Source organism: Rattus rattus, chromosome 2, assembly GCF_011064425.1.
Source record: "Rattus rattus isolate New Zealand chromosome 2, Rrattus_CSIRO_v1, whole genome shotgun sequence".
NCBI lineage: Eukaryota > Metazoa > Chordata > Mammalia > Rodentia > Muridae > Rattus > Rattus rattus.
Window position 1 is genome coordinate 80,761,352 of NC_046155.1, and position 15,680 is coordinate 80,777,031.

Consider the following 15,680-nt stretch of genomic DNA (forward strand, 5'->3'; position numbering starts at 1 on the left):
ATTCCCTGGACTCTGGGGGGCTGAAAGTGGTTATTCTAAAGTTGTTTTTATGAGGAATTTAAAATTGGTTGTAATTTAACAGGGAGGAATTAGCTAGATTGAGTTGTACAGTCATAATCTCATTTGGTAACTAAGCTAAAATCATATCTTTGCTTTGGTATATAATTTATTTGTCAAAACAGTTTAAAAGTACAAGGTTTAGACCCAGTCCTTCTCATGATGTCATTACAAACTTCTGAGTTGATTACGCATGTGAGCTAAGGGCCAAATAACAAATTCATGGCTCTGAGTTTGTGCGAATACTTTCAAGATAATATTTAGGATATGGAGACAATAGTGCAGATTACTTTATATAGATGGATGGTTTTCAAAAAGTCACAAATCCACAAAATTTGAGATTTAAAGTTATTTATCTTTTATTGAGTCATATCTGCTCCTAACAGTTCCCCTGTGGCAGATTTAATGAAGAATTTGAACATTTCTACCTCCAGGTGAGGCAATACTTTGTGGCTAGGCAGCCACCGGACAAAACTGCATGTTTCATCTGCAGACTATACTGTCCAGAAAAGGACAAATTATGCAGAATAGTTGACTGATAAACCCTGCCAAGACGGGGTGATCAGTCCTTCAAAATCTGCATTTCAACAGTCTGTCAGTTGATTTTGGGCCAGAAGGCTGAAGACTTGCGCTCACATATTGCTAACAGGGGACTGTGCTAGTGGAGATTTGTCTCTATAACCTCTCAGTTCTGGAAGCCGTGTTAGGCTTCCTATGTGTATAGATATTTGGTTGTTCAAAGATTTCTGACATGGTTGAAGACTGGTCGTCTCGTAGACAACCCAACTGTTTAGCATTGAGAAAGATGATAAATTTGAAAGGGTGGTTTTTCAGATGGCATATGATCTCTAACCAGGATATAAGTCAGGTATAGAATTATAGTCTTTTAGGATAGGTGACATGGTGCTTTAGGTAATGGACAAAATTGATGGACTGGGTGTTGAGTGTATCGTATGTTTTATAAATTGTAGAATGGTAATGATTGTTCTCAATTCATATATAAGTGAAAAGACCTTTTAACTGGACAAAAAGGGGAAAATGTTGTGGTTTGCCCTGGAGTTAACAACAGAATGATCTGAAAAACAAAACAAGAAAAGTTCAAGAACAGGCTACACTACCAGTCTGGGCACCCAAGTCATTCTCAAAAAAAGGAGAGGGGTGGCATAAATGTAATGACTAAACACAATCTTTCCAATTAAAGAGGTGGTTTAAAAATGCCCATGAAGGGGGTTGGGGATTTAGCTCAGCGGTAGAGCGCTTGCCTAGCTAGCGCAAGGCCCTGGGTTCAGTCCCCAGCTCCAAAAAAAAGAAAAAAAAAAAATACCCATGAAGGTAAATACTCAAAACTTTCCTTCCCAGATTCTACAGTGCAATCCAATCAAATGTCATGACTGCATGGTTTGGTTGGTTTTTACCTAAAGAAAGCTCAGGAGTAAAGCCACAAACCACTTACCACTTTTCTAGAAAACTGTAACAAGTCAGTATCTCTTTACTTGAGATATGTAATGGAGCCTTAGGAATTAGGAATCCTCCAAAATATATCAACAATGAGTGAAGAAAGCTAGCCCCCAAACAAAGCCCTGGCCCATGCATCAGGAGGAGAAAGACTTAGCACCCAATTCTGGTAATTTAGGCCCATATTTCAATTCACATAATGGATTCCAGGCTTTTGGTGCAGCTTTTCTATAAATTACAACACTTGGCAAGACAAGACTGAGAATTTCCCTCTCTCCAGCACTGGGCAAAATGTGTAAATAAATCTGTGTCCTTCTATCAATATGCAGCATCCAGCAGCATAAACCTTAGATTTCAGTAACAATCCACACAATGAAAGGTGTCCTCCTATTCATAGTGGAGAACCATTTATACAGATTAAAACAAGTTGTTTTAGTTTTAACTTAATAAATATATAATTGGCAGTCTTCATTCCAAATATTAGCTCATGGTTAGTATTTTATAATCCTAAGACTTTAACAAAACTTCTGATGGGCCAAGCACCAATCCTTTTAGTAAAGATTACAGGGTCCTCCAGACCACTTTCAAGGAGCAACACATTCAAGGAAGGAAGTAATCTTAGTGTTCATCTGCACAGGGTATAAAGAAGAAAGAAACTTTCTCCAGAGTCTTTAGTATTCGGTTGAAAAGGCTTCCAGACTAGAAGGCAGAGAGAGACACCAATCCATCACAGTCTGTCTGCCTAGCTGGCTGGTACCCTGAAACTTAGTTAACTCATACTTGACTTCTGCCAATCTCACAAGGTAAATGAGGAACAAAGAGACAGGAAACTCAGTCGGTCCTTTTGACTCTGGCTGTGACATTTATTTTTTTTTTATTTAGAAGAAAAAAAAATATATATATATATATTCCAATTCTACCTTGAATTCATTGTAGAGGCTGGCACAGCAATTCTAAGCTTATATAAATACCAGGTATATATGTAACTTGCAATTTTAAGTGACCTCTAAATAATTCCAGATATTAAATGCCATATGTGGAAAAACAATTTGAAATTTTTCACCTGAGGAAACTGCAACGGTTTGGTGCCAATACGTTTTACAACAACCTTTCGATCCGTCAATTGAGAGGCTGTGGATGACTGTTATTACCAAGTATCTAGTAACTGGGGCCTTGAGGAGCCTTTCAAGTTTCAATAGCTCCATAATAGCTCCTTAGCTGCAAGCACTGGGTAGAATGCACTCAAAGCACTTCATCCAAAGCTTTTGTGTTGTTCTCTTTTTTATGTTCTGTGGGTTGACAATGACAAGTGACATCTAGCTCTTGCTACTCTCTCTTTCCCCCCAGAGTCCATCCTCCCATCCTGTGACTGAGAATTGTACAGGTGACCAGTGAAGCCAGGAATTTTCTCTTGGGAAGAATAAACAGATTTTTAAAGCTATATACTTTTAAAAGGGCAGAGAAGATACTGTTGCTCATTGATTACTCAACTCTGTGTCTTCACCCTGCACACACACACTCAGGGGTACAGACCATAGCTGAACCAATGTGGTGGCTGTTTCAACAAAAACTCTGACACTTGAATTTCATATGTGAAATTCTCATGTTACAAAATACTATTTTCCACTGTTAACCATTTAAAAACATGAGACTATTCTTAATTCACAGGCCACTTAAGTCAGTGAGACTAGTCTGGTCATGCCCCTTCTCCAAAGGAGCCCTTGCTCCTTACAAGGTAAAGCCTAACTCAGTTCTGAAGTTCGTACACTGGACCGAGGTACTGAGTCTTCAAGTTAAGCCCTTGTTTACCTTGAGCCTTGATCTCTAGCTCTAACTACTCCACAGCAATGTTTAATGACTAACATTACCAAAACCCTGCAGCCTAAGTCCTTCCCAAGACACTCCAAGGAAACCTGTGCTGAGTATGGGGTAGCCCATAATTCTTCTTTCATGAAACTCCAACAGAACCAGATGCTGCTGGCCTTGGAACCCACACACCCAAATGAACACCAGAAAACTTCTATAAAACTATTAATTTGAAGAGGGGAAGCCATTAAAGCTACTTCACAAGCAAGAAAGTTATGTAGCAAACCAGGATTCTGGAATATAAGAGAAATAAACCATATGCTCTGCTGGGGTGCAGAAAGGACATCCTCCCACTCTGCGTTAGTTCATGGTGGCTTCTAGGCACGCACTTTCGTCCTGGTCATTTTCCTCTTTACTCACAGACATTTTCCTAACAAATGTATTCACCTCAAAAATAATGTCTGGCAGAGTATAATGATGCACACTTAAAATAATCCCAGTACTCAGAAGGCCAAGGCAAAAGGATTATTCTGATGTCATCCTGAGCTACACAGTCCCTGTCTCAAAAAACTAAGGGTAGCCAGGTGGTGGGTGCCTTTAATCCTAGCACACAAGAGGCAGAGGTAGGCAGATCTCTGAGTTCAGTATCAGCCTCATCTACTAATTGAGTTCCAGGATACCCAGAGCCACACAGAGAAACCCTATCTAGAAAAACAAACAAAATAAACAGTCAAAGAGCAGCCAGACATGATCATGGAACACCTGTAATTCTAGCATTCTGGAAACTGAGACAGAAATTGCTTTGAGTTCAAAGTCAGCCTGGACTACATAGAAGTACTAGGCCAGCCAGAGCTACATGGCCCTGTTTCAAAATTACAGACTGACTGACTGACTATGGATGTGGCTCAGTGGTACAGTACTTGTCTAGCATGTACAAGTCCTGAGTTTGATCCTCAACACCACAGAAATAAACAAATGTATGCAGTTAGAAAATGCCCTCTACTGGGAAACACTGAGATTGTGTTCACTGCCATCAGTTCTCCTGGGCTCTACAGTAACTAATTTTTCAGTTTTTAAAATAAGTTCAATTTTAAAAGTTTTTTTAAAAAAAATATTGTGTGTGTCCACGTGCACACGCTCATGTGCTAAAGAGGTCCAGAGATTGCCAATCCTGCAGGAGCTGGAGTTAAGAGTTGTGAGCTGTCTGATGTAGGTACTGAAAATTGAACAGCACATTCTCTTAACTACTGAGCCATTCCATAAGCACAATGTTTATGAGCACTTAAATCAAGCCACTGCAGTAATCACAAGTGTTATCATAAATACCAACAACTGGGAGACCCAACCATAATTCCTCACAGGGAATAATCCTTTTTTTCTATCCACTCCATGTTAAACACAGCATTTCCAAGTCCTTGTACCACATGGGCATGAGGCACCTGATCCTGTATAATTACCAGTGTAGTACTTCAGAGCTGTCTCTATGGCACTGAGCCAGCATAAAATAGTCCGTGGCAAAAAGCATGGTTATACAATTTAAGATTGTATACTAAGTTTATATGCACTCCCAACAGAACCACATAAATGGTCATCTAAAACACCACGGTCACTAGGGAATTTAAAATAATGTAAATCTAGGATTCCTTCCAAAATAGAAAATGAGGTCTGAGTATTGATCAAGTTTCCAGGACCTGAGTTCCATCCCAACATCATAAAAAAACAACACAACCCAGTACTTAGCAAATAAAACCATAATGCTACTTTTATACATAAAAAGGTGAGGTTCAAATGACACGAGGAATAATTCCTTACATCTCTCTGTAAAAGCAAGATGTACTAAACTCGGGCTTTTAGAAGCCCAAAGTTTGTCTAAATTCAAAGGCTTCTTCTCTTCTGCAAGGTTAACCACAAACTACTTACAGTCAAATATCTCCCTCTTAATTCAACAGCTGACCCATGTATGTTTCTTTAAGTGGTAGAAATAGCTAAGGAAAAGACCATCCAAACCCATCCAACTGGTAGAACCCCCTCCCCCGCACCCCACCACGGCTCACAATCCATAACTACAGGAATTCACAGCTGTAAAGTTCAGATTGTAAAAACCTCTCCCTCTAAAGCTTGCATCATCTTGCTCCTCATTCCAACCTTTCTGGTCAGCTAACTAAACCCAAGTTTAAAGGACACGTCTCATAGGCAGAGGGGGAGGAGGGTTCCTAGGCTGGGAGCCCAGACCTGTCAAACACATTTTTTAAGTGCTTCGGGGAAATGTCAGTCGAAATGTTCACGAGGCCCAGTTAAATGTCTTTATAACCCTTTGTATATCCAGAGAGTCGGCTAGACAAAAAGAGACCGGCTTTCGGTTTTGTTCCTCTGAGGGAGAGGAAGGCTGGGGCGGTTTTCTGCTCAGGCCCCTGAGCCAGTTGTGTGGCCCACCCCAAAGTTGCTCGGGTCCGGAGGCCAGACGCGGACGCCCGGCGAGGACGCAGCGGACGTCCTGGAACAATGCGGGGCTCCCGGGCGCCCACGCTGGGGCCTGGGGAGCCAGGCAGCAAAGGCTGTCCCCCGCCCGCGCCGCCAAACAAAAGGCGCCGCGGGGCCAGCGCCCGGGCCCGGAAAAGTTTGTGAGAGGCCGGGGCCGAGGCCCGCGAGCGCCGCCCCGCACAATGGCCCGGCCGAGCGCGGGAAGGCCGAGCGCCACGCCCCCGCTCCGCAGGGCCGCGGCCCAGTACCTGGTGCGTGTCCTTCCCGCCGCCCGTGGCCGCTGCTGGCCCGCCAGGGCCGCTAGTCATGTTCACGTACAGAGAGCGGGAGAGCGGGCTCCGCAGCGTCCACATCCTCCGCGCCAGCCACACGGACGCCAGGCTCAGGCACAGCCAGCCCGCCAACAGTCTCATCGGGGGGCCGCGGCCGCCAGCTCGGATCACCGCCGGGCCCAAGCCCAGGAGGAGGAGGAGGAGCCGCCGCCTCCGGCCACCGTCGTCGCCGCCGGAGCTCGAGCCATCGCCGCCAAGTCGCCCGGGCAGCCCCCTTCGGGGCCGAGGCGGGGGGTGGGAGGAGCGGCAGGCGCACGGCCTTCTCACGTCCCCCGCGGCCCTTCCCGACCCGGAACGCCAAGGACTCCAGCTCCGGTTTCCACCCGGTGCACGTACAAATGCAGGAGGGGCGTTCTCCCTGCCCAATGAGCGGAGACGGGGAGGCCCAGGAGGTGGAAGAAAGGGCGTATACGTTCTCCGTGGCGCCGCCTGGACTCATAATGGCGGAAGATTGGGGGAGACTTCTTACAGGGGTTACTGGACTCTTGCCGCTCCGAGGAGTGCCTGCAGGACTTCCGGTCTTTCCTTGCCTTAGTAATAACTACCCAATGGGCCCCTCGACTACACCTTTGACCTAAATGTTCACACTGACTCGAGGACGAAGGGACCTCATCCCTTTCCCGAGTCGTGATACACTCAGACCCAGCTTAATTCGACAGACCAGCGCTGCCCTTCTTGCTACAGTCATGTCTATTTAATAATTCTGTCTGGGGTCAGCGAACCTGACTCCCAACTCAAAAAACCACCCGGTAGCGGAGAATCTAGGGGAAAAGGACCTCACTGCTACTCCCAGCCCCAGCATTCCCAAGCCTGAGGAGCTGCTGTCACAGCACATGAAGCCCTCATGAATGGAAGCTCTGCTTTGTTGGAAGCTGATGCTGCTGGAGCACTCAGTGAAATGTGATGGAAAATAACACCTTTTCGACAACAAAGGCCACAACTTTCCTTGTTTCCTTGAGTTGACAGAAGTTGGGCCAGGCACTCAGTCTGGGGAGATGTAGCCAGATGTTTCTTAGATCATTTATAGCAGGAAGAAGCCCAATGTTTCTAAACTGAGGGTTCCTGTGTCTCAACTTCCTGTTGTTACTAAGTTACAACTAGAGAGTAACATATTTCCTAGCCCAGCTACTCACATCTTCCTAGGTTTGGAAAAACACGATTTTCACTTGACAGCACCAGAGATTCTGTACATTCTTTAGTATAAAACAAATTCATCTTTATATTAATTTCATCACACTACATTAATGAGATTTCCATTTATGAAATAGTCTCCCAGAGATGAGAAATGTCACCCCTTACCACAAACTCTTTAGGTGTTAAAGAATCTCTGCCTTCTTTCCATATTAAGAATATTTTATTACCTAATGTGCATAGAGTATAACAAAATACTTTATATTCTCTCATTCTGGTATATTCCCTGACATCTCCCTGTTAGGAATAAAACCAAAGACTAAACCTTAGTAAATTATGCTCAACTTTCCAGAAGTACTGGTTCAACATACATAAAAGAAGCTATAATAGTGAGTGCAAATGACTGTATTATGTCACCTCTTTGAGCTCCAATAAAGTTCTTCTGTACCAAATCAGAGTCCTCATCTTTTTTAGGTAGAGGAGATGCAAAGCAACAAGAGTGCATAACCAGGCACACTTCATTACTAAAGACAAAGAATACAGAGAACTGTGCCTTAACTGTACATTAAGCTTGCTTAACCACACCTCCAAGACCTCAAAATGTGTCCTCTAAACAAGAAGCAAAGAATTTGAGGTCAACTGACAGTTAAAAAGCCTACCAAATTTTGCTTTATGCCTGAGCAGCTCACCTAGGAAAAAGTAAATTACCCTCACATTCAAACTACACTACAATCACAAACTATTTGTGTGATTTACATTTAGGGAGCACAGGAGGAAATGAAAGCACAGCATAAGCAAATTAAAAGCAAATTCGATAGCAAACCTTCTTAAAGAGGGTGGCATCCCAGCTTCTGGCTGCTTGATCCATCCAAGAAGCCTTGTCGTCTCTCCTCTCAGCCTCCTGAATTACAAATCAGGAGGAAGGAAAGCTGCAAGAGTAAATATACCAAGCAGAAGTTCAGATTGCCCTCTGGGACAGCCCCCTCTTACCATGTCACTACTGTACATTAAAACCTCAGTTATCCATGATGGGAACAGCAAGAGGCACCCCTAATACAGAAAGCCAACTGTGTGCCAATATCCTTTCCAATGTGGTTTTGAAGTGTAGGCAGTGGCACTCAAGAGTCACATACCTGCTGTCTTGTGCCTGCTGACTTCGGGTGTCTTGCCTGGGTTTCTGTTCTATTACCAGAAATTGTGGCTCGGTTACTTTACAAATACCCAGGCAAGCAGCTTGTTTCTTAAGCAACTTCCCCCAACTCTTCCCTTACCTCCCCCTCCCCTTCATCCTCTCTCTTTAACCCTTCTTTCCTTTTCATCGGGCCTTGTTATACAGGCTAAGCTGGCCTTGAACTCACAATCATCCTGACTATGCCTCACAAATACAGATATCACAGGAATGTGCTGCCACTCCTAACTTCATGTTTGCTTTTCAATTTCAAAGTACAATGTGAAGAAAAACCACAGAAAGTAGCAGCAATGGATGGATGGATGGATGGATGGATGGATGGATGGATGGATGGATGGATAGATAGATAGATAGATAGATAGATAGATAGATAGATAGATAGATAAGGAGAGATGTGGATTTGCAGAAGACTTAAAACTATTGTAGCCTCCTTTTGGAGCTAATAGTCTGAAAGGACTCCTATAATTGAATGTTTTCTCCAATTTTTGTATGTACATACACATGCATGTGGGCGCATGTGTATATACATGTGAAAGTCAGGTTGACTTTGGGTGTCTTCCCCAGTAGTGAGAATTTTGGTTTCTATAAAAAAACACAAATATTATGGTAATATGTTTTGTTTTAAACCCATGTGTGGGATATGGGACTGCTTCAGATTGTCAGCAGCTGTGATTTGCCTCGTGCTCTAGCTGGGGCATGGTTTTGCCAGCTGCAGATACTTTCTGCGACTGTGTGACATTTGGAATTCTGAGGACTCTTCAGAGGGTATATAAATACTAGGGCCCTAGTAGGTACATCATTGGGTTGGTTGCTGTTGGCTGCAGTTTGATAATTAGCCAGACACAAAGAAGAAACAACAACAATTGAAGAAATTAAATATTCTGACTGCAAAGCTCAAACCTGCCCCAAGGAACTTGATGTCCTTAATCAGCAGGAAGTAGTCTAATGATAGCATCATCCCTTTCCCTCTCTCCTTTCTTCTTCCATATCTAGTGTTAGGAAGTTGAGAGGGTAGAACTCACAAAGTAGCCAAAAGAATGGCCACATTCCCCTGTCATTCTCCAACTCTCCAACTTCGTTTTTAAAGACAGGGTCTGTCACTGAACCCAACAACAAAACAAACAAATAAAACAAAAAACAACCAAACATACACACACACACGCAGAAAGAGAGAGAGAGAGAGGCTGAGAGAGAGAGAGAGAGAGAGAGAGTAGGGTTACATACATTCTCTAGCATACCACCAATGTAGAGACGCTAAATTCAAGTCCTCATCTTGAGCAGAGGGTCACTATATCCACAGAGCCATTTCTCCAATCCAAATATTTTTAAGCGGCTTCTTTTTAAAGATTTATTTATTTTATGTATGTGATTACACTGTCACTGTCTTCAGACATACCAGAGAGGGCATAGGATTCCCATTACAGATGGTTGTGAGCCACCATGTGGTTGCTGGGAATTGAACTCAGAACCTCTGGAAGAGCAGTCAGTGCTCTTAGCCACTGAGCCATCTCTCCAGCCTGTTTAATAAGCTTCTTAATAATATTTGGTACACCTTCAGAAAAAGGTATTCTTGGCCCAACATATTAAATTAAATGAGACAGACCCTGTCTCAAAAAAAAAATAAATAAAAAAAACAAAACAAAACAAAAAAAACAAAAAAAAAAAAAAAAACCCAAAAGCACATGGTTTTAAGTGTCTCTAAAAACTAAGATTATAAATTATTTCTTGGGGGCTGGAGAGATGGCTCAGTGGTTAAGAGCCCCGACTGTTCTTCCAGAGGTCCTGAGTTCAATTCCCAGCAACCACGTGGTGGCTCACAACCATCTGTAAAGAGATCTGATGCCCTCTTCTGGTGTATCTGAAGACAGCTACAGTGTACTTATATATAATAAATGAATAAAAAAATAAATTATTTCTTATTTTCAGAACTTTTGTTTCATTTTTGGTTTTTTTTGGGGGTTTTTTGTTTTTTTTTTTTTTTTTTTTTTTTTTTTTTCTTTTTTTTTCTTTTTTTCGGAGCTGGGGACCGAACCCAGGGCCTTGCGCTTCCTAGGTAAGCGCTCTACCACTGAGCTAAATCCCCAGCCCTTCATTTTTGTCTTTCAAGACAGTGTTTCTCTGTATAGCTCTGACTGACCTGGAATTCACTGTGTAGACCAGGCTGTGCTAGAATTCAGAGATCTACCTGCCTCTGCTTCCAGAGTGCTGGAATTAAAGGTTTACCACCACCACCCAGTTATGGTCTGCATTATCTCCCTACGGTGAAGTGGAAATTTCTAGTTTCTTCAGAAAGTCAGTTATGTCAAATGCTGTTTTGCTGGGGCACACAGGTAAAAGGATGCCTTGCTAAAGCAGACATGTGAAAGAATGTTTTCCTGAAGCAGACACAGGTGAAAGGATGTTTTTCCAGAGCAGACACATAAAAGGACCCATGATGAAGGAGTATAAATATGACCCTACTGCCAGTGGGAGACTAGCACTGAGCACTAGTTTGGTTTGCTCTGCCTCGCTACTCTGCTAACTACGTGAATGTGTTGGTTCACTTTACACAGCATTGTTGAGCTCAACTTGTGGTGATGGCGCTATTGAGAGTAACTTGCCGAAGAACTGCCCCTGAGGTTCTTGCAGTAGTTTGCCACTTTTGGGGCCTTGCCTCAGGCTTGTTGGCAAGCCTAGCGGTTTCTTCAGGATTGAACTACAGCTGCTGGTTCATGCCTGGTGTCTGCCGGCCAAAAGGACTGGTCTATAGCTGCCAGTTCCGGTGTGCTATCTGCCTGCCTAAAGACTGGTCTGCAGGGACTGAGTCATATTTGGTGTTTGCTATGGGACTGAACTGCTAAGAAAGAAGATGATCGAGCTCGTCCCCAAAGAACTATTGCTGAATTAGTCCACTTCCCCATATCCTAATAACTTTTCTCTTCCACTGCCTTTGCTGGGTGGTGGGCTAGAGGAGAGGTTGAACCCTTATTAAAAGTAGGTTGCAAAAAAAATGTATGCCTACACTAAGGTCCATGTGAAAAAGGGTTGACCACTACCCTGTGGTGTTACTGGGAGGCAGTAGAACCTTTAAGAGAGGAGGCATGGAAGGAAATTAGGCCGGTAGTGTGCTTTGTGTGTGAGAATGTGGGAGCAGGGTGTGAGTGTGCATTTCTCCCCTTCTTTCTTCTCTTTCTCCCACCCTCCCTCTTTCCCTCCCCTCCTCTCTCTCCCCTTCTTTCTGCCTCTCCAACCTCTCTCCCTGATCATGATTAGGTGAGAAATTTTGCTCTCCATACTCCCCACCATGGTATTCTTGCCACAAGGCAACAGAACTAAGTGCCCAGGGATTAAAACAACCTTCTCCTCTGTTAAGGAATCTGTAAACGATCTGATAAAAGATTGTTTCCTCAATCTTTTATCACAAGAGTGGGGCCATGACTAACATGGTACTCAAACTTTCCCTTCATTAGTAAATGTGGCAGGTTATTTATTTTCTAGAAACTTTAGTCATTTGCAGTGGAATCATTCTGATCTCAGTTAAATTCAAAGTCAAGGTGAAACTGAAAACAGGTTGTCTTTTGTTTCGTTGTTTGGTTGGTTTGGTTTGGTTTTTAATAGCAGCTGGGGCTAGAGAGAGGACCCAGTGGTCAAGAGCATTTGCAGCTCTTCCAAAGGATCTGGGTGTGATTTCCAGAATCCACATGGTGGCTCACAAGCATCTATAAATCCATTTTAGGGAAACTGACACCCTCTCCTGACCAGCACCAAAGGGTACACACACCTGCATGCAGGCAAAACACTCATACCCACAAAATCTAATTTAAAGCAAAACAGCAGTCTAAACACCTGAAGGCCTACAGTAGCAAACAGAAATGACGAAGTGTGAGTCACTGGAGACCTCCCAGGCCTGCTCACTCAGGCCGTGGCACCGCCCTAGCATCTGTGCTCCTGAGACACTACATGGTGCCTAGGTGTGTCTCCTTGCTTGTGTGATTTGAGGCAAATCACTTGGCCTCTCCATGTCTGTCTCTTTCAAATATGAAAGGCTTATTATAACACGTCAACACATGCAAAGAACTGGCCCTGCTATGCTCTTTAGCTTGGATGAGTCATCCTTCTCTCAGATACACTTTCCTTGCCTATAGCTGACCAATTTTACAGTTTGCGATAACCAGATGACCTGAAATCCTTATTGGCTATAAAATAATACTCACATATCTGTGAGGGCCCTAGTGTAGTCTCGGTCTCTTCATGAATTATTTTCCTAAGACCTAGAATGATCATTTCTTTTGACTGATACATCTGGGATGCTCCCATAGCTGTGCCAGTGTGCTGAATGCTTGTTCTAGTTGAGGATGCTATCTGTGATAGGGATTTGGGAGTACTGGGGATGATAACTATGCCTTTGGGAGATGGGGCCTGGCTGGCAAAAGTATAATCAGAGGCAGTCTCTGAAGGTTAGAGCCCAGCCCTGATTTAGGTCTAGTTCTCTGTTTCCTGGTCAGCCACACTGTGAACAGCCAGTCACTGCCTCATGGGATGCCACCGTATCTTCTCTGCTATGATGGATGGAAGACCGTAACTAATATCTAATTTTATGATATCTTGTCCTAGGGGGATGAAGATGAGGGAAGAGGGTGAAAAATACAAAATTCAAAACCATAAAACATTCAAACAACATCACAAATTCAGTCAGCAAACTTGAGTAATACATTTCTCTTCAGTGAGGAAGTCTCCTGCTCTCTAGCTTGTATAAATTTTCCCACCTAATTCATCATTTGCCTCTATATCAGGGAGGATGGTTCACCTACTTCCAGAACATTCTAAAATGGTACAGCTCCCCCACCCCAAATGACAATCTGATACTACCTCAGTTTACATTAGCACTATCAGTAGAAGGTACAAAGAAAGGAAATTTCCACACAGTAATATTTGTTGAGTACAGTAGCATGTCAGGCCCTGGACTGGAGGACTAGAACTTCTAACAAGCTTAGAAATTCACATCCCACAAGCTTTCTGTCTAGTGTGGAGGTGAAACCAAATAGTAACCATGAAATAAATGATAATTATGAAATGTTGAGCACTAAAATTGAACTGTATCTTGTTAGCTTTAGGAAAACATAGTCTAAGTGGCAGAAAGAAGCAGGACTCATCAGGGAAAGCTGCTCTAAAGAAATATGGCTTTGTGGCCCTCCCTTAGACATCCTGTAAGCTGCCAAGTTGCCCAAGTTGAAATAATAACACAATAGAAATGGGGTGTTTCCCACAATCTTTTAGAATGTGAGTAATCATGGCCATAGAATTTTGAAGAAAACTATTAAGTTTAGCATCATGCCCTACATTCAGTCGGCAATCTAATGATAGTGATGAATATTGTTGAAGCATGTGAAAAATCAACCCCACTGTCCTTGGACAAGGTACTGAGGCAATCCCAGGGATGAGCAGCCATCACTTTCAACTTAGCCACTTGAAAGGTCCAGTGTGTATGTGCATGTGTGTGCCTGGGAGAGAGAGAGAGAGAGAGAGAGAGAGAGAGAGAGAGAGAGAGAGAGAGGAGAGAGGAGGAGAGAGGAGGAGGAGGAGGAGGAGGAGGAGGAGGAGGAGGAGGAGGAGGAGGAGGAGGAGAGGGAGGGAGGGGAGAGGAGAGGAGGAGAGGAGAGAGAGCATATGTATTCCTTCAAGCTTATTTCACTGTATGCAGTTTTTTGTTTTAATCTCAGACGGAGCTAGGCATTGCGGTACAAGCTTGTAATCCTAGTACTTGGAAGGTAGAAGCAGGAAGATCAAGAGTACAAGATCAAGAGTACAGGAAGATCACATCTGTACTTACACCATATTGTGTGAGACTGCTTCTGAGATTTTTGCTTTTGGCAGTGCATGAGGTGAAATTCAGAGCCCTGTGCATACCATGCAAGTGCTCTACTACTGACCATATCCCCAGCCCTTGGTCTTTGGATATGGCTCACTATGTAGCTCAAGATGATAAGCTTGAAGGGATACATGTGGCTTACACGCGCATATGTGCACACACAATAAATATGGACCTTTCCAGTGAGTTTATGAGTCAGAAGTCTGATAAAAGGAGAAAGCTCTTGTTCTCATTGTTTCTGGGGGCATTTTCAAAGGTTCAGAGCTCTTTGATCTTGCTTTCAATGCACTTTCAAAGCAACCCTTATGCTTGGTCTCTTAATTGCTCTCTCCTGTACACATGTGGGTTTGGTCCTATGAGTGATTGCTCCCTCTCCATCCACAATATAACTTTATGACACCTCATTTTAATACACTTATTTTGAAACTATAAAACCTTATTTTGTGACTATAAAACATTCAAACCTCTGTTTTATATGAAACATAAAAACGTTGCCCTGTACCATGAGAATGCTTTTAAAAGATTTTTAAAGTCTAAATATTTTCTAGAGGAGCAAATATGCACATACACAAACAAAGTTATCTAGACAAGTTTGTATACCGTGCAGCTGACTGGCCATATGCCTGCATGAAAGAGGCCACTGTTCTGTTTTTGCACAACTACAAAGTGGTCAGAAATAGGGAAGAACACTTTGATGAAAGAGGGTACTTGGGCAATCCACCAACCCAGAAATCAGACAGAACCATCTCTCTCCTCTGGAGAAAACTGTGATTCACTTTTTAAATAGCCACATATAATCTGGGCTTATTTTATAATTATGCTTAGGATCTTCCTCATATTTGATGTGAGTACAACTCACTGTGGAGCTGAGGGAGAATGGGGCCTGGGGAGGAAGCTTAGTTTGAGTTGTAACTCAACTGATACAGTGCTTGATGAGCACGCATGAAGTGCAAGGTGCGATCCTCAATATAAACTGAGCATAGCTAGGGATGTAGCTCAGTGCTTGCCCAGCATACATGAAGTCCTGGTTTAGCGCCTCAGTACTGCATAAACAGGACATGGTAGTGCACAGCTGTAATCCCAGCACTCAAAAAAGGAAGGCAAGAGGATAAGGAGTTCATGGTCAGACTGAGAAGATACTGAGTGTTTTCCTTGCAATTGTGAGACCGTAAGTCTGATCCCCAGAACCCACATTTTAAAAAATGCTCATAAACTCATCACTGGAAAGACAGAGACTCTGGTTCCACATCAGTTTGTGGCCACATCTTTAAAAAAAAAAAAAAGAAACAAAACAAAAAGACCAACAACACCTGTGTCTGAATAACACCCAAGGCTGTCCCCAACCTCCACAAACATGTGCAAACCCTGCAACCATACCCAC

General features: G+C 43.2%; 1 protein-coding gene across 2 annotated transcripts in view; it reads right to left on the bottom strand.

The window, feature by feature from the left end:
* Mettl9 (methyltransferase like 9) overlaps nucleotides 1-6,391 on the bottom strand; it is a 47,182-nt gene extending 40,791 nt beyond the window's left edge. For both annotated transcript variants that reach the window (XM_032892752.1, XM_032892751.1), the window contains exon 1: nucleotides 6,048-6,391. In XM_032892752.1, coding sequence (XP_032748643.1) covers nucleotides 6,048-6,212 — 165 coding nt within the window. In that variant the 5' untranslated portion in view covers nucleotides 6,213-6,391. The remainder of the gene's footprint in view (nucleotides 1-6,047) is intronic.
* Nucleotides 6,392-15,680: the final 9,289 nt, after the last annotated feature.